The following is a 21064-nucleotide window of genomic DNA, read 5'->3' as shown; positions in this document are numbered from 1 at the left end:
AAGTTACACAGGCTTTTATACATCCTTTTTCCCAGCATACTTATCCAATAGCAAGCTGCTCCAAGTATCCATATAGCCAGCCAATCCAGTTCCCAGCTAGTTCCCTGATTCTCTGTATCATTTGTTAAACTATACATAAAGCTGCTTTATTCAGCATTGTTCTTCCATATCTCCCCTGTTTGGCCTTGCTTAGTTTCAGGCAGTCTGACTCTGCAACATACTGTTGCAGATTCTCAGCATAACTGCTGTGTGTGCCTCCAGGCGGGGGGGCCAAGGACACTTGGGCCTAGCACGCAGAGCTGCTGCGAGTGCCTCCAGGCAGGAGGGGGGGGGGGCCAAGGACACAGGGGCCTAGTGCGAGGGGGCTTCATCGACACTTGTGGTCTTCCATCCCCTCGAGTTACCTAGTGGCCATGCCCCAGTGTTCCCAACAGGTTGACTGTGCGCAGTGTGAAGAAGTACTTCCTTATGTTTTTTTTAAAATCTGTTACCTATTAATTTCATTGTGTGACCCCTGATTCTTGTGTTACGTGAAGAGGTAAGTAACACTTACCATGTTGAATCCAGTCATGATTTTATTTTATAGACATCCATCATATCCCCCACTTAGTTGTCTGTTTTCTAAGCTAAAGAGTCCCAGCCTGTTCAATTTCTCCTCCTATGGAAGCTGTTCCATACCCCTAATCATTTTTGCTGCCCTTCTCTGTTCTTTTCCCAATTCTAATTTATCTTTTTTGAGATAGAGCGACCAGAACTGCATGCAATAATCAAGGTCTGGGCCTACCATGGATTTATATTGCAGCATTATATTTTCCATCCCTTTCCTAATGGTTCCTAACATTCCGTTAGCTTTTTTGACTGCTGTTGCACATTGAGCAGATGTTTTTAGAGAATTATCCACGACTCCACCATCTCTTTCTTGAGAGGTAATAGCTAATTTAGATCCCTTCATTTTGTATGTATAGTTGGGATTATATTTTCCAAGGTGCAATTTTGTATTTATCGTCATTGAATTTAATCTGCCATTTTATTGCCCAGTCACCCAGTTTTGTGAATCCCTTTGTAACTCTTCACAGTCAGCTTTGAACTTAACTATTTTGAGTAATTTTGTATTGTCTGCAACCTTTGCCACCTCACTGTTTACCCCTTTATTGAAGAGTACTGGTCTGAATACAGATCTTTGGAGGACCCCGTTATGTAACTCTCTCCACTGTAAAAACTGACAGTTTATCCCTACCCTTTATTTCCTATCTTTTGACCAATTACTGATCCATGAGTTACCTTATCCCAGGGCTACTTTCTTTGTTTGTAAGCCTTTGGATTAATTAAAAAAATGAATGAACTTAAACTTATTTAAAAGATTAAATAAAAGGTATCAGAGTTCACTTATTTTTGACACTCATTTTAATTGAATCAATAAGTAATGAATAATAATAAACCTTTAAGTATTGCCTAATAGCAACACAAAGAAATGTTTTGGGTCTCTCTGCGTTAGAACATTTCTTCATACATTATAGCTATAGAATATTAATCACATACGATAAAGTTTTGCCATAAAATATTAATACTTATTGCAAGAATTAAGAGGCCAGATAGTGTGGGGTGTTGAATATCCTGACCTTTCAGTGGAGTCAAGAGTTGAGAATGCTCAGCACCTCACAGGATTTAGTCCAAGGTGAACTTGTTTATAGACAGAAACATATTTTTTTCATGCCATTCTGCCTGGGAAGAAAGGATATTTTTATCTTTCCAGTGCAGGCAATCATGTTTTTAATCAGTAGCATTAGGTGACTATGTAGGTCATTATAATAATTCATTCTTGGATTGGTAGAAATGGAATCTTTAGACATTTCTGAAAAACACTGCAACCGAGGGTACCCAAAAAAAAACAAAAAAAAATTCAATCAAAGCAGTTTACAAATTACATGCTTCTCTTTCAATTAAATCCTTCTTGAATAGTAACTTTTAGATTACAACATGGTTCATAGGTCAATTTTTTTAAAAGTAAATTAAATCTATGAAATCTAACAATGTTTTCCTCTGTTCTGGTTCAACCTTTTTACACAGCTTCAGGCCTGAAAAAAACCAAAAACCTACAGTCAGACAAAGGAAGACTCTTTTTTATTTACTGCAGACCACATTGAATTTTCCTTTTTGAGCTACTTGGAGTGTGGTTCTCTACACCAATTTCTCAAAGTATTTGTTAACACTAAAACCAAATAGAAATCAAATATTTGGGGATTACATCAAACATAGGCACTTAGCAAACAATGTCTTAAATATTGTTGTGTGAACTTCAGTAAGTTTTTCCTTCACATTTATTTTTTCACTTATTAAAGTCAAAGGATTTTCTTTAAAAAAAAAAAAAAAGATTGTATGCTGCCATCTACTGGAAAGCACTACTTAATCAAGCAAAGTTGAAATTATTTTCACCAAAACACTTAACACAAGCTTAACTTTACTCCCATGAGTAGCTATTTTGTGTCAGTGAGACTACTCAGGTGCTTAAAATTAAGCACATACAGAAGTGTATGCATGACTGGAGCCTAAATTAGTGCAAACTATATTGGAAAAAAAACCCACAAGTAAAAATCTATTGCATAGTCATGGAATCTTATAAATTCCTTAAGATGTGGACGGTCTCTTTCTATGCACACGTACAGCATGGAGCACAAAAGAGGGTTGGTCCAACTGTCCCCTTTAGGAATTGCCACAAAACATATAGCAATAATAAATAGTCTAATGATACAATCATTATCATCTACTCTTCCATTAGGAAAAATAAGTAAATGACATGTTATTTCCTAGAATATTTACACAAGCTTTCAGTTAAAGGAATAATATCTGGGATTCGTGCTTTTCAGCCTGCCTACTCACTATTTGCAGTGCTGCCAACCCCCAGAGATTTAAACATCCCCACCAACCACCCACCCACAAATCTAAAACAAAAAAGCAAACCAAAAAAAAAAATTCCACAGGACACACACTAAAAACCCCAATAATATTGCTAAATGGGAAAGTCTCGTGATTTTTACCCCATTTTCCTAAGTAGGTACTCTTCATTATTAATTTTTCAGATACTGCACCTGTCCAACAAATATGGCCAGCTAAAACAGTCTAATTAAATAATAACAATTGTAACAGAATATCCTTTCCAGCTGTGGACCTGAGCCTTCACATGTAAAATGATGTGAATTCTGCAGATGTTTTGCCTGATCAAATAATGAAGAATCAGTTTCAGTATTTTAACATTAAAATCATTTTCTGCATTTTCCCTTTCCACTCAGCCTCACTGGTGGGTCTTACCTGAACACCTGGGCTGCTCAGTAATTTCCCGAGCGATGCGGACATGTTAGGCAGGTGAAAGAGGCATGCAAACCAACACTCAGACAGTGCTGGGAGCTCATGGAGGCACTGCCATTAGTGTGATATTTACCAATCAGGCTCCAGTTTCACATGCTGTAGGGTAAATGCTGCTTTGCGTAAGGCTGACAGCTCTGTAGGATAGTAACTTGAGCCCACTGGCAAATAAAGATGTCTCCACTTCTATTGCTGTCCTGGATGGGGCACATAACAGGTCCCCCTTGTCCTATTTAAAAGGAAGCCTCCATCTACTAGAGCCCTAATTCAATGGTCCCCAGAGACCCTCGTGGCCAAAGGACCACTATGGCTATGTCCACATTACGAGTAAGGGTGTGATCATGTTTGTGGTAACTCAATGGAGTTAAATAGCAGTGTAGCTGCAGTACCATGGGCAGCAAGAGTGGAGGCATGGTTTAAATCACGAGTCAGGGATTGGTGTCTTCCATGGCACGGAGCCATAAGGGCAGTACCTGTCTAGGGTGAAGTTTATGCCTAGGAGGTAACATCAGAGTGCCTCCATGGCCTACATCACAGTCAAACTTCTAATACAGAGTAGGCTTTTTGCTCTTGGGAACAATTTTCAACATAGGTTGAGGATATTCCCTTCCCTTGGGACAAGAATGCTCCCAAACCAACTTCAGAGGCATCAGTCTGGGAGACATTTTTTGGTGAAATCTAGGCTGTAGAAGACGAGATCACTTTGGAGGAGAGCCTTTAGAGTTTGAAAGGCTGTCTCACAGGCCTTCATCCAGTGAATCTTTTTGGGCTACCGTCTTGGAGCAGACAGGTGAGAGGGGCCACAGTAGATGAGAATCCCAGTGCAAACTAGCAGTAGTATACCACCATTCCCAGAAACCTGCGTACCTCAAAGACTCATAGACTTTAAGGCTAGAAGGGACCACTATGATAATCTAGTCCAACCTTCTGTAAACCATAGGCCACAGAACATCACCCACCTACTCCTGTAATAGGCTCATAACCTCTGGGTCAGTTACTGAAGTCCTCAAATCTTGATTTAAAGACTTCCAGTTACAGAGAATCCACCATTTACTTTACTTTAAACTTACAAGTGACTCATGCCCCACACTACAGAGAAAGGCGAAAAATCCCAGGGTCTCTGCCAGTCTGAGCTGGGGGAAGATTCCCTCCAAAGCCCAAATATGGCAATCAGTTAGACCAGGGATCAGCAACGTTTGGCACATAGCCCGCCATAGTAAGACCCCTGGCGGGGCCGGGCTGGTTTGTTTACCTGCCGTGTCCACAGGTTCGGCCGATCGTAACTCCCACTGGCTGCTGTTTGCCATCCCAGGTCAATGGGGGCTGCAGGAAGCTGCGGCCAGCACATCCCTGGGCCCGCGCCGCTTCCCACAGCCCCCATTGGCCTGGAGCAGCGAACCACAGCCAGTGGGAGCTGCAATTGGCCGAACCTGTGGATGCGGCAGGTAAACAAACTGGCCCGGCCCACCAGGGGTCTTACCCTGGCAGGCCGCGTGCCGATCCCTGAGTTAGACCCTGGGCATGTGGGGGAGACCCATCAGGCAGATATCTGGGAAAGAATTCTCTGTGATAACTCAGAGCCACCTTATCTAGTGTCCCATCTCTGGAAATGGGAGATATTTGCTAGTAATAGTCACAGATGGACCATATGCCTACCATCCCCTCCATAAACTTATCAAGCTCAGTCTTGAAACAATTTAGGGTTTTTTCTTCTACTCCCCTTGGAAGGCTGTTCCAAAATTTCACTCCTCTGATGGTTAGAAATTTTCATGTAATTTCAAGCCTAAACTTGTTGGAGGACAGTTTATATCCATTTGTTTTTGCACCTGCTTCTTTGAAGTCAGAGTGTGGCAGGTCTTTCAGGTCTGGACCTTGTCCACCAGAAGTCATACGTGGCCCTTCCCCAAGGTATACTTCAGGTAGATTGTTTTGTCTTTGCCTATGTTGCATTTGTTGGAGTTTGCTGTTAGTCTGACCTCTTTGAGGGTCCAGAATATAGCAGCTTCAGGTGTCATCCCAGCTCTGGCTATAAATCAAGACATCGTCATGGAATGAGGTGACATAACTATTATGGGGATGGGTGAGTTGGTCCATTAGCCGTTGAAATGTTGCTGGAGCATGAGATAAGTCAAACAGCATAGTCTGGAACTGATACAAGCCAAAGGGGTCAGCAAAGGCTATTTTTTCTTGAGCCTCTGGCATGGGTGGAATTTGCCAATATCCTTTGGTAAGATCCAAGGTGGTAATATATTTGGCTTCACTCAAGTGATCTGCTCGCTCATCAATGCACAGTATGAATGATGTGTTAAATTTTGATATGGCATTGACTTTTCTAAATTTGATGCAAAATTGGGTAGTTCCATCTGGCGTACAGACCAACATGATTGGAGTTCTCCAATCACTATTGGATTCCTCATTTACTCCAAGGTCCAGCATAGATTGTTAGTATTGCTTCGTGACCTCTCTCAACTTTTGGGGAAGCAGCTGTGCGTTTTCCCTGACACAGTGTCCAGGCTCAGTTTGGGTATGGTGGGAGGTGAGGTGCGTTCACCTAGGCTGGGTAGAAAATACAGACACCTGCCAGAATTGTTGCCTATGGTGACATGAACACCTTTGCCTCAATAAAATTAACTGGAAATTGTTAGTTAGTTAGCAGAAGGGTCCTGTTATAGTGGTACAGTTATCAGGAGAAAAAGAGTGCAAATTTAGTATAGATATGTTGAGGAATAGCATAAAAAAGAGAAAGGCAAGAATTTCGGTTAAAAGAAAAGAAGAGCAGTAAGACAAACATAGCTAAGACATTTAATAATACAAATGAAACAGAAATAGAACTATGAAATATATAAAAACAGGGAGGAACAAGTAAAAACAAGAAATGTAGAGGGCAGGAAAAAAAGCATAGTAGAAAATGCTAATGAAGAGGGCTCAAGGAAATAAAAAAATTTCTACAAAAACAGTATTCCACAAAAAAGATAAAATTAGAGGAATTAATAGGGTCTATTAAATAAATTTGAGGGTGGAATAATAGATGAAGAAGTACAAAGGAAGCTGAAGTAGTAAATAATACTTCTTTTATAATAAAAATTAAAGTTAATTATTGAGTTATCAAATTTAAATGAGCATTGAAGTGATCCAGAGCAAATTAGCAATAAAGAGATGGTACAGGAATATCTATTAAAATTAAACATACAAATCAGCTGGATAGAACAAAATATACCCAAGAGTGGCCTAACTCCGATGAAGTGAGCTGTAGCTCACGAAAGGTTATGCTCAAATAAATTGGTTAGTCTCTATGGTGCCACAAGTCCTCCTTTTCTTTTTGCTAAATAGAACTATTAGCAATCACTTCTGATAAATGCTGGAAGACAGATTAGGCACCTGACAGGAGAAAAGCCAACATGGTTCCAATCTTCAAAAAGGGAGAACGGGGGAAGTATTGACCAGTTAATTTAACTCTGCTCTGTGTAAGATATTAGAACTGATAATAAGAAAATCTCAATGTAAACATTTGCCTTGCAATGGAGAGGAGATGCTGGCATGGAAGCATGTAGACTAATCAAACAGGTTTGGCCAAACAAATTTCAGCTGATGCCTTTAAAAATGTTTTCTTCTATGTAACATTGGGCAGCACTAATGAAGGAGGTATAACTTAAGTTGATAGGAGTACATTTTTGATACAACACCACAAACTTATTGAGAAGTTGGAAACAGGCTGTATGGTTTGAACACATATTTGGGGAAATAAATTGTCCAAGAGTCAAGTAATTACTAGTCCAAATGTCGGAAGGTATCAAGTGGGGGTTTGCAGGGTTTTGATCTGAACAACAATATAAAATTCACATTAAATAAAATCGTATGAGGATATTAAAGTAGAAGGACAATGCTTAATTTGTAATGAATTAGGTGTCAGGGCTGAAGCATTTTTTTTACTTTCATAATGGCTGCAGCACGCCCCAAGGTGGTGGGGCTATGAACTGCGAAGCCTAGAGGTGCCAGGGCTCAGCTGTGGCAAGCCCTGGGCACAAATTAAGCACTGTAGAAGGGAATGTAAGTACTCCAAAGGGGACTGATCAAAATTACAGAACAATCTAGCAATCTTAGAGAGATGGACAAATGAGAGAGAGAGAGAGAGAGAGATGTAATACAGGTGAACTTCCTGTGCTACTGAGATTTTGTTATAGAGCCTTTCAAGCAAACTACAGCCTTCTATCTACCCCAGAGTCATCTCCTATCCTATATTTTAGAATAAGAAACATATTTTACATTGTCAGTTTCCTTTATTTTTATTTGGAAAGGGATCTTCAGATAGAATATTGAAGTGATATGTCAAAGTTAGTAGGACCCAAATTTAATCTACTTTATATCTGATTGCAGATTAAATTTCTGCAGCAAAACAAAGAGTTCAGCATTCTTTTTCTGTTAATAAACTCAAGCCAATAATACCAGCGTGAACAAGCAAAGTTCCCAGGCCACCCTCTACACAGCACACATATGCTGAGTTAACATCCAAATGCCCAGCCCCCTTTCTTGAGTTCTACTTTATTCCCAGTTGAAGAATAACACAATATAAACTGTAGCCTGAGCTTCCTCCTGAGTCAGTTTTTTTAAAGAGTTTCCCTCACTGCCCAGTCTCTCATTCCCCATAGAAGAACACGCAAACCCTTTTACGCCATAGATTGGATCTAATGAGATCCATCTGGACTGGCTGCTAGCCTATGTCAATAGAATAGCCCTGCCTTGCTCTTCAACACTGACATTCTATCAATGCTAGAAAACCAGTGCTAGTGAAAGAATGAAAAGTATCAAACTGGTCCTGTATATGATGTGCAGGAAATACAGTTTGGTTTTAAAAAAAAAATCCCACCAGATTTCATCGTTATGCTTCCCAGGAATTATATTAAGCAGTCTCCATGACTTTAAAAGATACTTGGTTCAGTGTCCCTTAAGGCAATAATGGGAGATGTTCTTAATGTGACTTTCTGAAAACCAGGGAAGATTTTGTACTGTGCCTTCAAAGGGCTTTAATCCAACTTTGGGCACTTTCAATTCTGGTAGCCTTCAATAGCCCTGAGTGCTGGTGCTGCTCAGAATCCCCACAGTGCCATGTTGTTCAGAAAATCTCAATGTAAACATTTGCCTTGCAATGGAGAGGAGATGCTGGCATGGAAGCATGTAGACTAATCAAACAGGTTTGGCCAAACAAATTTCAGCTGATGCCTTTAAAAATGTTTTCTTCTATGTAACATTGGGCAGCACTAATGAAGGAGGTATAACTTAAGTTGATAGGAGTACATTTTTGATACAACACCACAAACTTATTGAGAAGTTGGAAACAGGCTGTATGGTTTGAACACATATTTGGGGAAATAAATTGTCCAAGAGTCAAGTAATTACTAGTCCAAATGTCGGAAGGTATCAACTGACTCAGGAGGAAGCTCAGGCTACAGTTTATATTGTGTTATTCTTCAACTGGGAATAAAGTAGAACTCAAGAAAGGGGGCTGGGCATTTGGATGTTAACTCAGCATATGTGTGCTGTGTAGAGGGTGGCCTGGGAACTTTGCTTGTTCACGCTGGTATTATTGACTTGAGTTTATTAACAGAAAAAGAATGCTGAACTCTTTGTTTTGCTGCAGAAATTTAATCTGCAATCAGATATAAAGTAGATTAAGTTTGGGTCCTACTACTTTACTTTACCCTTCCACCCACTGCATGTGCCCTCCAGCCTTTCATGTCACCCCATGCCAGGTTTTGTGAGGGGACCTGTGTACAGCAACTTACAGCTGTCTTATCCAGTGCCAACACTGGGGGAATTCTCCCCCAAACTGGTATGGGGTTTTTATGGCAACATACAGGGGATGTAGTGGGGTGAAAATCTCACCCCATGTGTTCTCCAAGCTCCTACAAAAATTAGTAATAATTACGCAGATAAGTAGTACCATAGCCCAATTCCACATAAACCTGTACGCACATGAGATATCTTTACTCAAACAATGTCCCACTGAAATCAGTGGCATTCCTCATGTGAGTAACTTTTAAACATCTATTGGGTTTTTAGCGGTCTAGTGCAGGGGACTTGCTCAAGACACTTTGCATCATGAAATCCCTTAACATTGGGCCGAAGTGGTACGGCGGACAATGCACAGGCTGTCTGCACTGGGGTGAACTTCACCCCATTGGCAGAATTAAATCAGTGAGAACTGGGCATGCAGAACTCCTGAAGGATCAGGGGTTTATAAAAATGATATTGTTACACAGACTTAAAAGAGTTCTGCCCAAAGGAAAAAAGTCAATAGTTCTGACTTTTGTTTTTTAAATTCTTTATAGTTCGTAATGCTGATTTTTTCCTATCAGTTTTCTTTTTTCATTTGGGAAATATCAAGGAGTTTTTGCATTTTGAGTGGAACAAAAATGTACTTTTGTTTAAATTTGAGCTAGGTTTAAGTTTAAGGCTAAAAATCTTTACTGTTTGTTTATGTTTAAATAAAATATAAAATTAATTCTAAAATGACACTGAATACAAAAGTCTGTCCATCACATATGGCTGGAATCACCAAAAGTCACAAGCCTCCATATTACAAAGTCCAACAGCAAGCTGCAATTTTTAATAAATAATATATAAGAATTAATAAAGAATATGACATTCTGTTGCACTTTGCATCTAAGGAACCCAAGTACATTTGTTTATGATCACTATGATTTACTGCTACATTTTCCTAAAGATGCTTTAATCTTTTGATATTAGCACTGCCTCACCCCTTCAGCACCTGATATCAGATATAGAGGAGGCAAGAAGGCTGGAAAATTAATGAATCAAGTGATTAAACTACAGGCCAAACAAAACAAGAAAATGAAAATCTCCTGGAAGTGGTGACATTTGTTTAGAATATATGTCTAATGTTACTAACACAATCCCAATATACTGAAAGAGAAAATCATTAAAAGTTATAGATACTGGGACAAATTTTCTTGTGTTCCAAAACTTTTGCTCAGCTCAGCATGGGAGTGGCAGAGGACCTGTCAGGGGACCATTTTTGGCCTCAGCAACATATAGAGATCCTGACAGGCAGCTCTAAATGCTAAATGGAACACACCCCCAAAGGAGAATAGGCATAATAGCTTTCCCAGGCCCTTCCCAGGCCCTGTCATCATTTGGGCTAAAAGTGAGAGAGGGGAGGGTGGTAGGCTCTACGCCCAGAATCAGAACTTTTGCACCAGGAGGAAGTATCCCTAGGATTGGGGAATTCTCTGCTGAGCATCAGAGGCCAGTTTCCAGCACCTTTTTACCTCCTAAGTGGCACAAAGAGATAGGATCTGATTAGAGAATCCAGCTGAATTTCTGGTCTTCTAATTACTCCCTAGATATGAAGCTTCAGGTTCTTTGCACCTTCTCTACACACATATAATTACAGGCCTGGCTAGTAGAAAATCAGTTGCTTCTATTTTTTTCAAACTTTAGCTAATCAGGCTGAAAATGTCCATGTTTGCTCTGTTTCTTGAAACTTTCGTGGAAAATGGTTCATTCTCAAAAATCTGAGAAAGAGGTCATAGGAAGTTTTTTTGCTAATATTTAAAAAAAAAATCCAAGTGTTTTTTGTTTGTTTTTAAAAAGTTCTAATGCCTTCATGCTTTTGAGCAAGAACTTGATGTTTTGAAATGAGATAGCATAAGATATGTGACCCCAAGACTACCCATGTGAAAACCTATCTAGATTTGACAGGGTTGTAAGCCTCTGACTGTCACCATTTGCACAGGATCAGTACAGCTTGTTGCTAAAATCTCCAAACTTTTAAGCAGCCCTTAGCATGTCCAGCTTCCTACATACTGACTACACTGAGCATGCACAGATCCTCTTAATTAGTAGGCACATAACTAGAGCCCTAGAGGAAGTGGGGAGTAGTGAATGCTGCTGCCTTAATAGCCACTTTGGCCTATGGAAAGGTGAACTGGATTAGGAGCCAAGATGAGACCATGAATTATAAATGTACCTCTCTTGATAATTAGTATTAATAATTCTGTGAACTTCACAGCCCTTATTATTGAGCACCGTCTCCTACCTTGACCTTTGGAGGCAGTCCACAATCATTCACCCATTTTAGAAATTAGACAACTGAGAGATTACAAAAGGTCACTTCTGGCAGAGCTGACAATAGGAACTGGGTCTGCAATATGGCAGACCAAAGACTCAACCATTTAGTCATACTGCCTCTCAGAATGAATACGTCAAATGTATGTGCTTGGCCGTACTGACTCACCATTATACAATACTCCCCTCCAGAGTGAGGAATAAAACCCAGGATTCCTAACACTTCTTTGCTATCTAGCAAATCTAGATAATAAGATTCTGGGATTGTCACTCTGTGTGTGACTCTGAAGCCTATTATGTCTGTTGAACCAGCATACACAATAATCCTCAACACACAAAACTCCTCAATGTAGCACTCACCCCTCCAAATCTCACTCACCCATACAAATCTACACAGAATCCTCCAGCACAATCCCCTCTAGACACAAATCAACACAATCAATCACACAACACAAGCAGCAAACACAACAATCCAAGGACATATACCACCTGACTACAGCCCTTTCCTCCCCCGCATTTACCACCCACACAAATCTTCCTGCACAATACAACTACTGACACATATCAACACAAACACCCACACAACAAACCCAAACACATATAACCCCTCACCACAGTGCATAGCTCTCATTTTACACAAACATATCAACAAAAGTTTAACAGTACAACACATAGACTCACTCACCTTCTTTCATACTTCCCATAAAACAATATACTTGAGTACCAAAACCATTTTGACTACTTGTACTTCGGTGCAACAGGCTTTCTCCCCCTTCAGTGCATAGTTTGCATATATTATAGCAGCCAACTAATGCTATCAGTTACTCTTTTATCTCATGTGATAAAGGCCTGAACTGTAGCTCTAAAGAACCTGGGTTCCAACCTTACAGGTGAGAGGTACCAGCATAATTCCACATAAAGGAATTTCTCATGGCTTTTTTGTGTTTGGTTTTTTTAAACCTAGGAAATTAAATACAAAATAGTAGGTTAAAAAAGCATTATTAAGGTTGAAAGTCAAGCATTCAGAATTTTAGAAATTCCAGAATAAAGGCTGACCATTCACCCTTAATTTGCCCTTCATGCATTTGCATTATGATACAGTTTTTTATTACAGGATCTCATATTATTTGTTCTCCAAGATCCCGGTCTCATTCAGCATACAGGATGAGACAGAGGTTTGCAACAAGAGAAAGCATGTCATCTTGCATTTAAGCCACGGAACTGAGTTTTATCTCTGGTTCTGACACAAACTTCCTATGATGTTGGGCAATATTATCATAATACATACACACAAAAGGTATGAGAAAGTTGCACAGGCAACTGTTATGTCATTTACTAACTTTAGAGTGCTTGGAATTGCAATATTAACATTCTTTTAACTTTTTGTGTGTATGTCATAATATAAAATGTTTCACACAGGCACACACACATTCTGAATTTTCGAAACCTCTAGACGCACATCCAAGTGCAGCCTTTGAGGCTGACACATCTCTTGGCAGTGGGAAATCCCACAGTCCAATTGTGTTGGCCCTGAAACTAGTGCAGTTTCTATCAAGTCTCCCCAATAGCATATTTCTAGAGTTCCGATGAAGCTCTGGACCCTCTCTGATTTACTGTTTTCCTCTTCAAGGATTACATGGCAGGATAAGCAAACAACAGATTCTGCCAAGGAATTTCTAGCACCCACACTTAACTCGTAGGCAGGGGTAGATATATACTGTGCTAAAAAGAACAGAACCTATGCGCTAAATCCCTCCCCTCCAAGAGCCCTTTGGGATTTGGACAGTGTATTTTCAGGGTCTTGAGACCCACTTCTCTTCCTTCTTCTCTTACCTGCTTCTGTTCTCTTCTCTCTAAAATGGTTGTTGAGAGAGTCCGTATTTTATAAAGTTGCTGTCCCCTTTCTCAAGTGACCAATCTGAGTTGCTTGCAGTCCCTCATTAGACAATCCACTGCTTGGTACAAGGCCACCTGGGAGAAAGGGTTTCTTTGGATGGTACTTAACTCATTGTCCATGGATGCTTCTATCTGAATAGGAGACCCTCCTGGTTAATGACCCGTAGTTGCTCTGCCCTGTTCACCCTCTGTCAATACCTCAAGATATCCCAGTCCAAGATGGAGGTAAAAAGGAAGGCACAGAACAATCATACAATCAAAATGGCACTCTTCAAAGTTGAATTTATAGTCTCATACAGATACAGACATATACTAAATCACCCTGGATGCTAAGGTCCCCTCATGGAGACAGAGTACAGCAGAAGCATATGGGAGGGTGATCAAGAGGAGCCCAGTTGCTTATAGAACTATCCTATCAGGGTGGAGTAGGGACATCAAGAGCCGTGGAGAGAGACAGTTTGCCACAGAGTGGGTACTTCCTTTTCCACAGATCTCAGTCATCCATTGAATTAGAAGGCCATTCTCCTTGTATCCTTTCCAAACTACTCTAATCCCAAGGAAGCAGCCTGACCTTTTGTTCCATATCCACACGTTTTACTTCAGGAAAGACAACTATCACCCTGATATATGTCAAAGAAATTCCTAGGTAATGAATGAATAAGAACCACTATAGGCTTTCACAGTTGCTTTATAGAAAGTTCTATTATTTAACAAAGTATTTTTATCTTTCAGAGACAGACCTTCTCATGTTTTTATTTATGACAAGGTTTTAATATACTTGTGATTTAATATATCTTCTCTTATGTGATTCATTAGCAATTTAACTCAACACATGGTCACACACACTGAGCAGATCAGAAGACAGAAATTAGAAGTATTGTTTGCCTAAGAAAATAATCTAGACGAATGAAGAAAGATGTACGAAAAGTGTTATACCACATCAAAGAGTGAAAACAATATTGGAGAGAGGCTATTTAAATATTATATAAATGTCTAGAATTGCTGTAAAAGCTGAACAGCAGATATGATGGAATGTTTTTATCCTAATCAGTTCAGTCTCCAATTATGTATTCTACACTCCTGCTAAAATGCCCATTTTCCGGAGGTTGGGTATTTCACTTGATTTTTTCTCTCCAATAAACTACAGATATTACTTTCCACTAGTTACTAACCAGAGTTTAGAAGTTTCAAGTACAGTTTAAATGCTTGCAAATTATTTAAAAAATTGTTTTAAAACATGACTTTTATAAACTATTGAATCTCAGTTTTCTATAACTGCCTATTCTGGATGATTTCTGTGTTCTTTTAATTAATTAATTGATGCTACTGAGCATCATGATTTCAGAAGAAGTTCTATTCAAGGACAAATTTTCAAGTAGCCTCAGGAAATTGGTGTACAAAATGTAAGAATAACATATATAAGCTACCCCTAAATCACAGGTGGGTTGCAAAGTATGAGACTGAAAGACAAGTGCTTCCCATTAGCTCAGAATTAATCCCACTTATACAGGGACAAATTAAAGCTAAGCAGAGCACAGATCCAGAAAAACACCACCAGTCACAGACTCTTTCTCCCAGTTTCACACAATGTTTCTTTCTTCTGTTGCTGAGATCATGGTCTTATTCGTCAAAGAATCAACCCACACAGTCTATCCCAGTTAAATGGTCAGTCAAAGCAAACAACTGTGCTGTCCCAATGCCTCCTGATCTGATTCTAGCTCTCAGACTCCAGATTCCCAAGGATTTTGTCTTAATGGATGCCTGCATTTATACAGTACCTTTTGTCATAAAGGATCTCTAAGAAACAGTTTGCTATCACCCCACCACTCACCACACACACACACACACACACATATATACCCTCACCCCACTCTCTGGCAAACACACACATGCTTAACTTTAAAAATAATCATATGCATAAATATTTTTAAGTTTGGGGTCTATATGTGCATACAAGAAGAACTGTAGCCAAATATGGGGTTAGAATTACTATAAATTGTCTAGATCTTTTTTAACATTCCATTGTTGGGACCTTTCCTTTACATGTCATCCAAAAGATGGCCCTTACATCCAATAACCCCTAACATGATACTGGGCAGGTAGACCAGTCAGTCTCAGAGAAAAACGTGGGACTTACATAAATGCTAGCATCACTTCCTACTGCACCCTGGCTTTCCTTGGAAGTCTCCCTGTAGGAGTGTGGCAGGAGCAGAGTGTCCTTGTGGACCTTCTGCGCAGCCTGTTGTCAACACAGGTCTCCCTGGGTGGGAAGAATTCTCTATTTCTATTGTCCAGTGCGGTGGGCTCTGCCCCAACAGCTAATTGTCCCTTCAGTATTATCTCCTTGTGGGTGTGGTTGAGGGGCTCTGCTGCAAAAATGTTCTACAACAGAGTTTCTCAAACTGGGATCCGCGGTACTCCAGGGGGTCCGCGAGCCCCGCTGATCAACTCCTCCCCTCTCTCCCTCAACTTCTCCCCCTCCCTCCCAGCACTTCCTGCACACCAGGGAACAGCTGTTCCGTGGCATGCAGGAGGTACTGGGAGGAGGGGGAGGAACAGGGACATGGTTCGCTTGGAGTAGGGGGCAGAATCACATCCAGGGCCACCAGCCTCACTGATCAACTCCTCCCTCTCCCTCCCAGTGCCTCCTGCATGCCGGGGAACAGGTGTTCAGCGGCATCCAGGAAGCACTGGGAGGAAGGGGGAGGAGCGGTGATGGGGCACACTCAGGGGAGGGGACAGAAAGAGGCAGGGAAGAGGAGGGGCAGGGGTTGGCCCTTGGGGAAAAGGGTGGAGTCTGGGTGAGGCCTGGGGCTGAGCGGGGGGTTGGGAGTCTGAAAATTTTAAATCAAAATAGAGGTCCTTAGGTTTCTAAAGTTTAAGAACTGCTGTTTTACAACAAAAAGCAAATGTAACTCAGTACTAGGCCACTCCCCTGTCTTCTGGGGGAGGGGAAGCATTCCTGGCCTTTCCTTTGGGCTTGATTCCCAGTCTCTGATTTGAGTATTGCTCATTCCTTGGGATCTAGCTATTCCTCCACTGTGGTTGCTCAGGCTAGCAGGCCTCTCTCCACAACTCTGCAAGCAAAGTTCCTTTCCTTTCAAAGTTCCTTCCTTTCCTAAACAGTTTGCAAGCAAAGTTCCTTTCAGGCAGAAAGGTAGAGCTCCTTCTGGACAGAATGGATCAGGTTCTCGCTTTTTATTTCCCTTCAAATAAAGGCTTGGCATTGACTGCAGGTATAGCAAGGCAGGGCTAGTAGAGAGCAAGGGCTCTCCTTAACCTCTTCTCTGCTGGTATAGGGCCTCTCTCCCTATCACTCTCCCATACAAGTATTGACTATGGCTCATCCTGTTTAGCTTAAGAGATCACAGCCCTAGCTAGTACTCATGTATAGTCACACAAGAGTATTGGACACTTATGGCTTGTCTACACAAACAACTAGACTGCGGTGAGCTGGGGTGTGAATCTATTCTGCACTTGTCTGCCACAATCTAGTGGTCATTGTGCACCCTGCTGCCATACACGAACAGTTTGTTAGAACGCTTTGATCTAGCCCTTTTGAAACAGGATTAGCTCAAAGTGTATTCATACATAAGAACATAAGGACATTATAGTGCCCTTCTGCTCTATCTTACCAGTTCACACCTGAGTATTAAAAAAGATTGTTTCTATACAGCTGTGGCCTATGCACAACTAAAGGAAGAGAAGAACTGGCAATCGGAAATATCATTTGGAATGAATGAAAGAGACAGGCTTCCAGGGACTCAAGACAGAAGAGAATGAAAGAAAATTGCATAACTTCACATAGTACACAATGGTAGAGTAAGGAGATTGTCTTTTTTTTTAAGCAATCATAATGATTTTGTTTTAGGGCATGGACCCACAATATATTTATTTAGCAAAATTAATATACTCAAGTATTGGGATAGCTCAGTGGTTTGAGCATTGGCCTGCTAAACCCAGGGTTGTGAGTTCAATCCTGGAGGGGGCCATTTAGGGATCTGGGGTAAAAATTGGGGATTGATCCTGCTTTGAGCAGGGGGTTGGACTAGATGACCTCCTGAGGTCCCTTTCAACCCTGATATTCTATTATAAGTTTATAGCTATCCATCTCCCTCATGACCTGTGAGACTATTTATGTCTGAAACGTTCTCACTTTCCAAAAACAACCTTTAACATGTTCTCTTGCTGCTATATCAAAGTTGTCGGGGAACTGGCTTTTACCAAGAACATGCATGCAGCGTGAGGGATCAGCATTTTTATCAGAATGGCAGAATGGTAGCCTGATTCTGTTTCTTTTTTTTTTTTTTTACGAGGCTAGGTGGTTAGCCATGTTATCAATCCTCCCCACTTTATCCAGGCTCGGGACCAACAGCCACATCAAAATGCAGAAGCAGCAGCAAATAAGAGAGGACTGGAAGAAACTAGTTTCCGCCCTGAGTGCCAACACTAGCCCAAGACAGATATAAGAATAATAATAAAAACGACTATATTTTATATATGCAGTGTAGTTGTTGCCACGTTGGTCCCAGGATATTAGAGAGAGAAGGTGTTTGAGGTAATATCTTCTGTTGGTGAGAGAGCTTCTCTGTTGGTAAAATACATTACCTCACCAACCTTGTCTCTCATATTTTATATAGACATGCACACACATGTACACATACAGAGTCAGAAGTATGTATAAAAAGAATGTAAGCAGAATAAACTAGAAAGATAATTAATTACATGTCTGAAAGCAGCTAATGAGACTAATCCAAGTACACAGCGTGCTAATGAAAGTTAGCAGCTAGGAGAAAATGCATCGGGGTTGCCAGAATGAAACAGAAAATACATTCCATCTAGAGCTTATGGCATTGTTGTATGTTTACATTTGCTGAGGCAGCACTGAGGCAAAGCTTCAGCAGCACTGTCTGCAATAACTGTAGTCAAAATTTTAATTGCACTCTTGCTATTTGGCTACATTATCAACCATAAAAGCCCTATTATTTTTTTCGCACTGAATAATTTAGTTTTCAGAGTAAGTACAGATGATAACTGTATGCACACGTGTAGTCCTCGCCATTTAAAAGTAAACATTTACCACCAATTACCACACAATGCAATCTGAAATATCACCGTCTCTTCTAAGGTTAGGAAAATACTGAGCAATATCATACACTGAAGTGTGGTATCTAATACTGTAGTAAATGTTGATTTTTAAAAATAAGACCAGTTTTATACATTCTAGAAGTAAACAGACCTAATTGTCTCTCTTCATTATGTTTTTTTTCTTAAATGAAGGCCTGGAAGTTCAGTTTAAATGATGAGAGTATAGACTTCCAAATTTAGTATTCAAATAAAAAGACAAAGTTTGGTTTATATTCACTTACAATGTTGCAAGTTAACATCTTAAACATTGGAGTTTATTATACATGCTTTATTGCACTGCAGCTCAATGGCGGCTTGATCATAATTTTCATATTGGCTTGATGATCCTTTACAGCTGCAACTTTTGTCTTGACTTGCTGTAATCTCTCACTAGTTTTTTGAGAAACAATGGAACCCAGAATCACATTTTCTGCTAAGTTTTCTTTTTGTAACATCAATTTCCTGGAGAAAAATAAAGGAAGAGACTTCAGTCTTATTCATACAACTTGCAGCCATGGTTTACCAGTCACAGATCAGCCGAGCAAATTTCCTGATAAAAGTCTTGTCTCTAAAAGTTAGACTCTTTCATACATATATGCTCTTGGCTTCTTCTTTATATTTTACAACTGTGTCTAGCTTCTTTTTTCTCCAATTAAGCTAGATTAATTAAATTCATTTTAATGAAAATTTCTGATAGATTTGGAATTTGACGTACTATTCCAGTGGTTCTCAAACTGGGGGTCGGGACCCCTCTGGGGGTTGTAAGGTTATTACATGGGGGGTCACGAGCTGTCAGCCTCCACCCCAAACCCCGCTTGCCTCCAGCATTTATAATAGTGTTAAATATATTAAAATGTGTTTTTAATTTATAACGGGGGGGGAGGGTCACACTCAAAGGCTTGCTATGTGAAAGGGGTCACCAGTACAAAAGTTTGAGAACTACTGTACGACACCCATGCTCCTCTTCTTTCGCCTCCTTTCCCATAGTAATTAATGTATATAGAATTTAGACAGGCCGTAGGAATAATTTTTGCTTCTGTAGGCTGAAGTTTGTCTACAGTGCAGAGGACTATCACAAGGCCCACTGCACCAGGGGTTCTCAACCAGGAGTATGTACACTCTAGAGGATCTTCCAGGAAGTACATCAATTCACCTAGATACTTGCCTTGTTTTACAACAGGCTATATAAAAAGCACTAGCAAAGTTAGTACAAACTAAGATTTCACACAGATAATGACTTGTTTATACTGTTCTATATACTATATCGGGGTTCTCAAACTGGGTCACAGTCCCAAAGTGGGTCGCAAGTTCGTTTTTATGGGGTCTCCAGGGCCGGAGTTAGATGTGCTGGGGCCCAGGGCAGAAAGCTGAAGCCTGAGCTCTGCCACCTGGGCTGAAGCCAAAGCCCGAGCAACTTAGCTTTGCAGGGCTCCCTGTGGCATGGGGCCCTGGGGAATTGCCCTGCCGGCCACCCCCTAATTCTGGCCCAGAGAGTAGGAATAGACTCAGTGTGGAGAAAAACTTAATGGTTGCTGTCACTTCACTGCCTCCCAGTATGGCAGGGCTCACAAGTGAAAAACAGGCTCAAGTATATTTATTATATGGTAGAAATGAGAAAATAAGCAACTTTTTAGTAATAGTGTTCTGTGACACTTTTGTATTTTTATGTCTGATTTTGTAAGCAAGTAGTCTTTAAGTGAGCTGAAAGGGGTACAGTAGGTTGAGAACCACTGCTCTGCACGACTTAAATTCTGCACAGGAGCAAAGACACCACAGAGGGGGCTGTGCACAGGGCTGAGAGCCATGGACAGGGTCTCTGTACCAATTCCACAGGCTAATACAGAATGCTATGACATTGGTAGGCCAGGAATGGTGCCACAGGATTCACACTTACAAACAGTCCCAGCACTGAACACCATGAGCACAAAGTGGCTGCGACTAACTCTTCCAGGCCATAGGAACAGTAACCACAAAGACTGCAATAGCATCACTCACAGCTGCAAATTATGAATTTTACCTTCTTAAACCTTACTGCACTCCACTTGCACAGAGCACCTTTATTTGGATTCCATGCCAGTGGAGGGATTCTGCTATCAGTGAAGTTAAAAAGACACTCAAAAAGAGTAGGTATTGTCCTGTTTATGAGGAATCCTCATGGTCAAACTATCAAAACTTGCACTTATTTAGAATGTTGCATTATGCTCTAGTTTTTAAACGTGATTAAGCAGTATAGCTGTGGTTAAAAGTCTCCAACTATCTCTATTATCAACCCAATTTATGTGGTTTATAATTTGACCATTGTACATTTCATCCAACTGAACATCAGTGGACAACTTAGCTTCCAAAAGAGGCCAGTATAGTTTTAAGGAAATGTATAAAATAAATCAATTAAGCCTCTAGGTATGGTGCATAAAGTAGGGTTCCCCAGTCCACACACAATGTAGATCTTTTTTTTTCACCTCTGTACAGAAAAAACATTCCACCCAAAACAAACAAAAACCCCAAATCCAATCTAAAAAACAACATAATTACTTTTCTTTGAAGAAGTGCACACATGCTGGCATTAATTTAGGGCCCAATCCTGAAATCCTTACTT

At 40.4% G+C, this 21064-nt stretch overlaps 1 protein-coding gene across 3 annotated transcripts in view; it reads right to left on the bottom strand.

The window, feature by feature from the left end:
- Positions 1–1988: 1988 nt before the first annotated feature.
- LRRIQ3 (leucine rich repeats and IQ motif containing 3) overlaps positions 1989–21064 on the bottom strand; it is a 100051-nt gene continuing 80975 nt past the window's right edge. For all 3 annotated transcript variants that reach the window (XM_073357335.2, XM_073357336.2, XM_073357333.2), the window contains 2 exons: positions 18711–18930; positions 1989–2075 (listed from right to left, as the gene is read on the bottom strand). In XM_073357335.2, the coding sequence (XP_073213436.1) occupies positions 18747–18930 (184 nt within the window). In that variant the 3' untranslated portion in view covers positions 1989–2075; positions 18711–18746. The remainder of the gene's footprint in view (positions 2076–18710; positions 18931–21064) is intronic.

The sequence above is a fragment of the Lepidochelys kempii genome, chromosome 8 (genome assembly GCF_965140285.1).
Source record: "Lepidochelys kempii isolate rLepKem1 chromosome 8, rLepKem1.hap1, whole genome shotgun sequence".
In the NCBI taxonomy this organism is placed as follows: domain Eukaryota; kingdom Metazoa; phylum Chordata; order Testudines; family Cheloniidae; genus Lepidochelys; species Lepidochelys kempii.
Note: the sequence above shows the minus strand (reverse complement) of the source record. Positions and strands in the feature narration are given on the sequence as shown.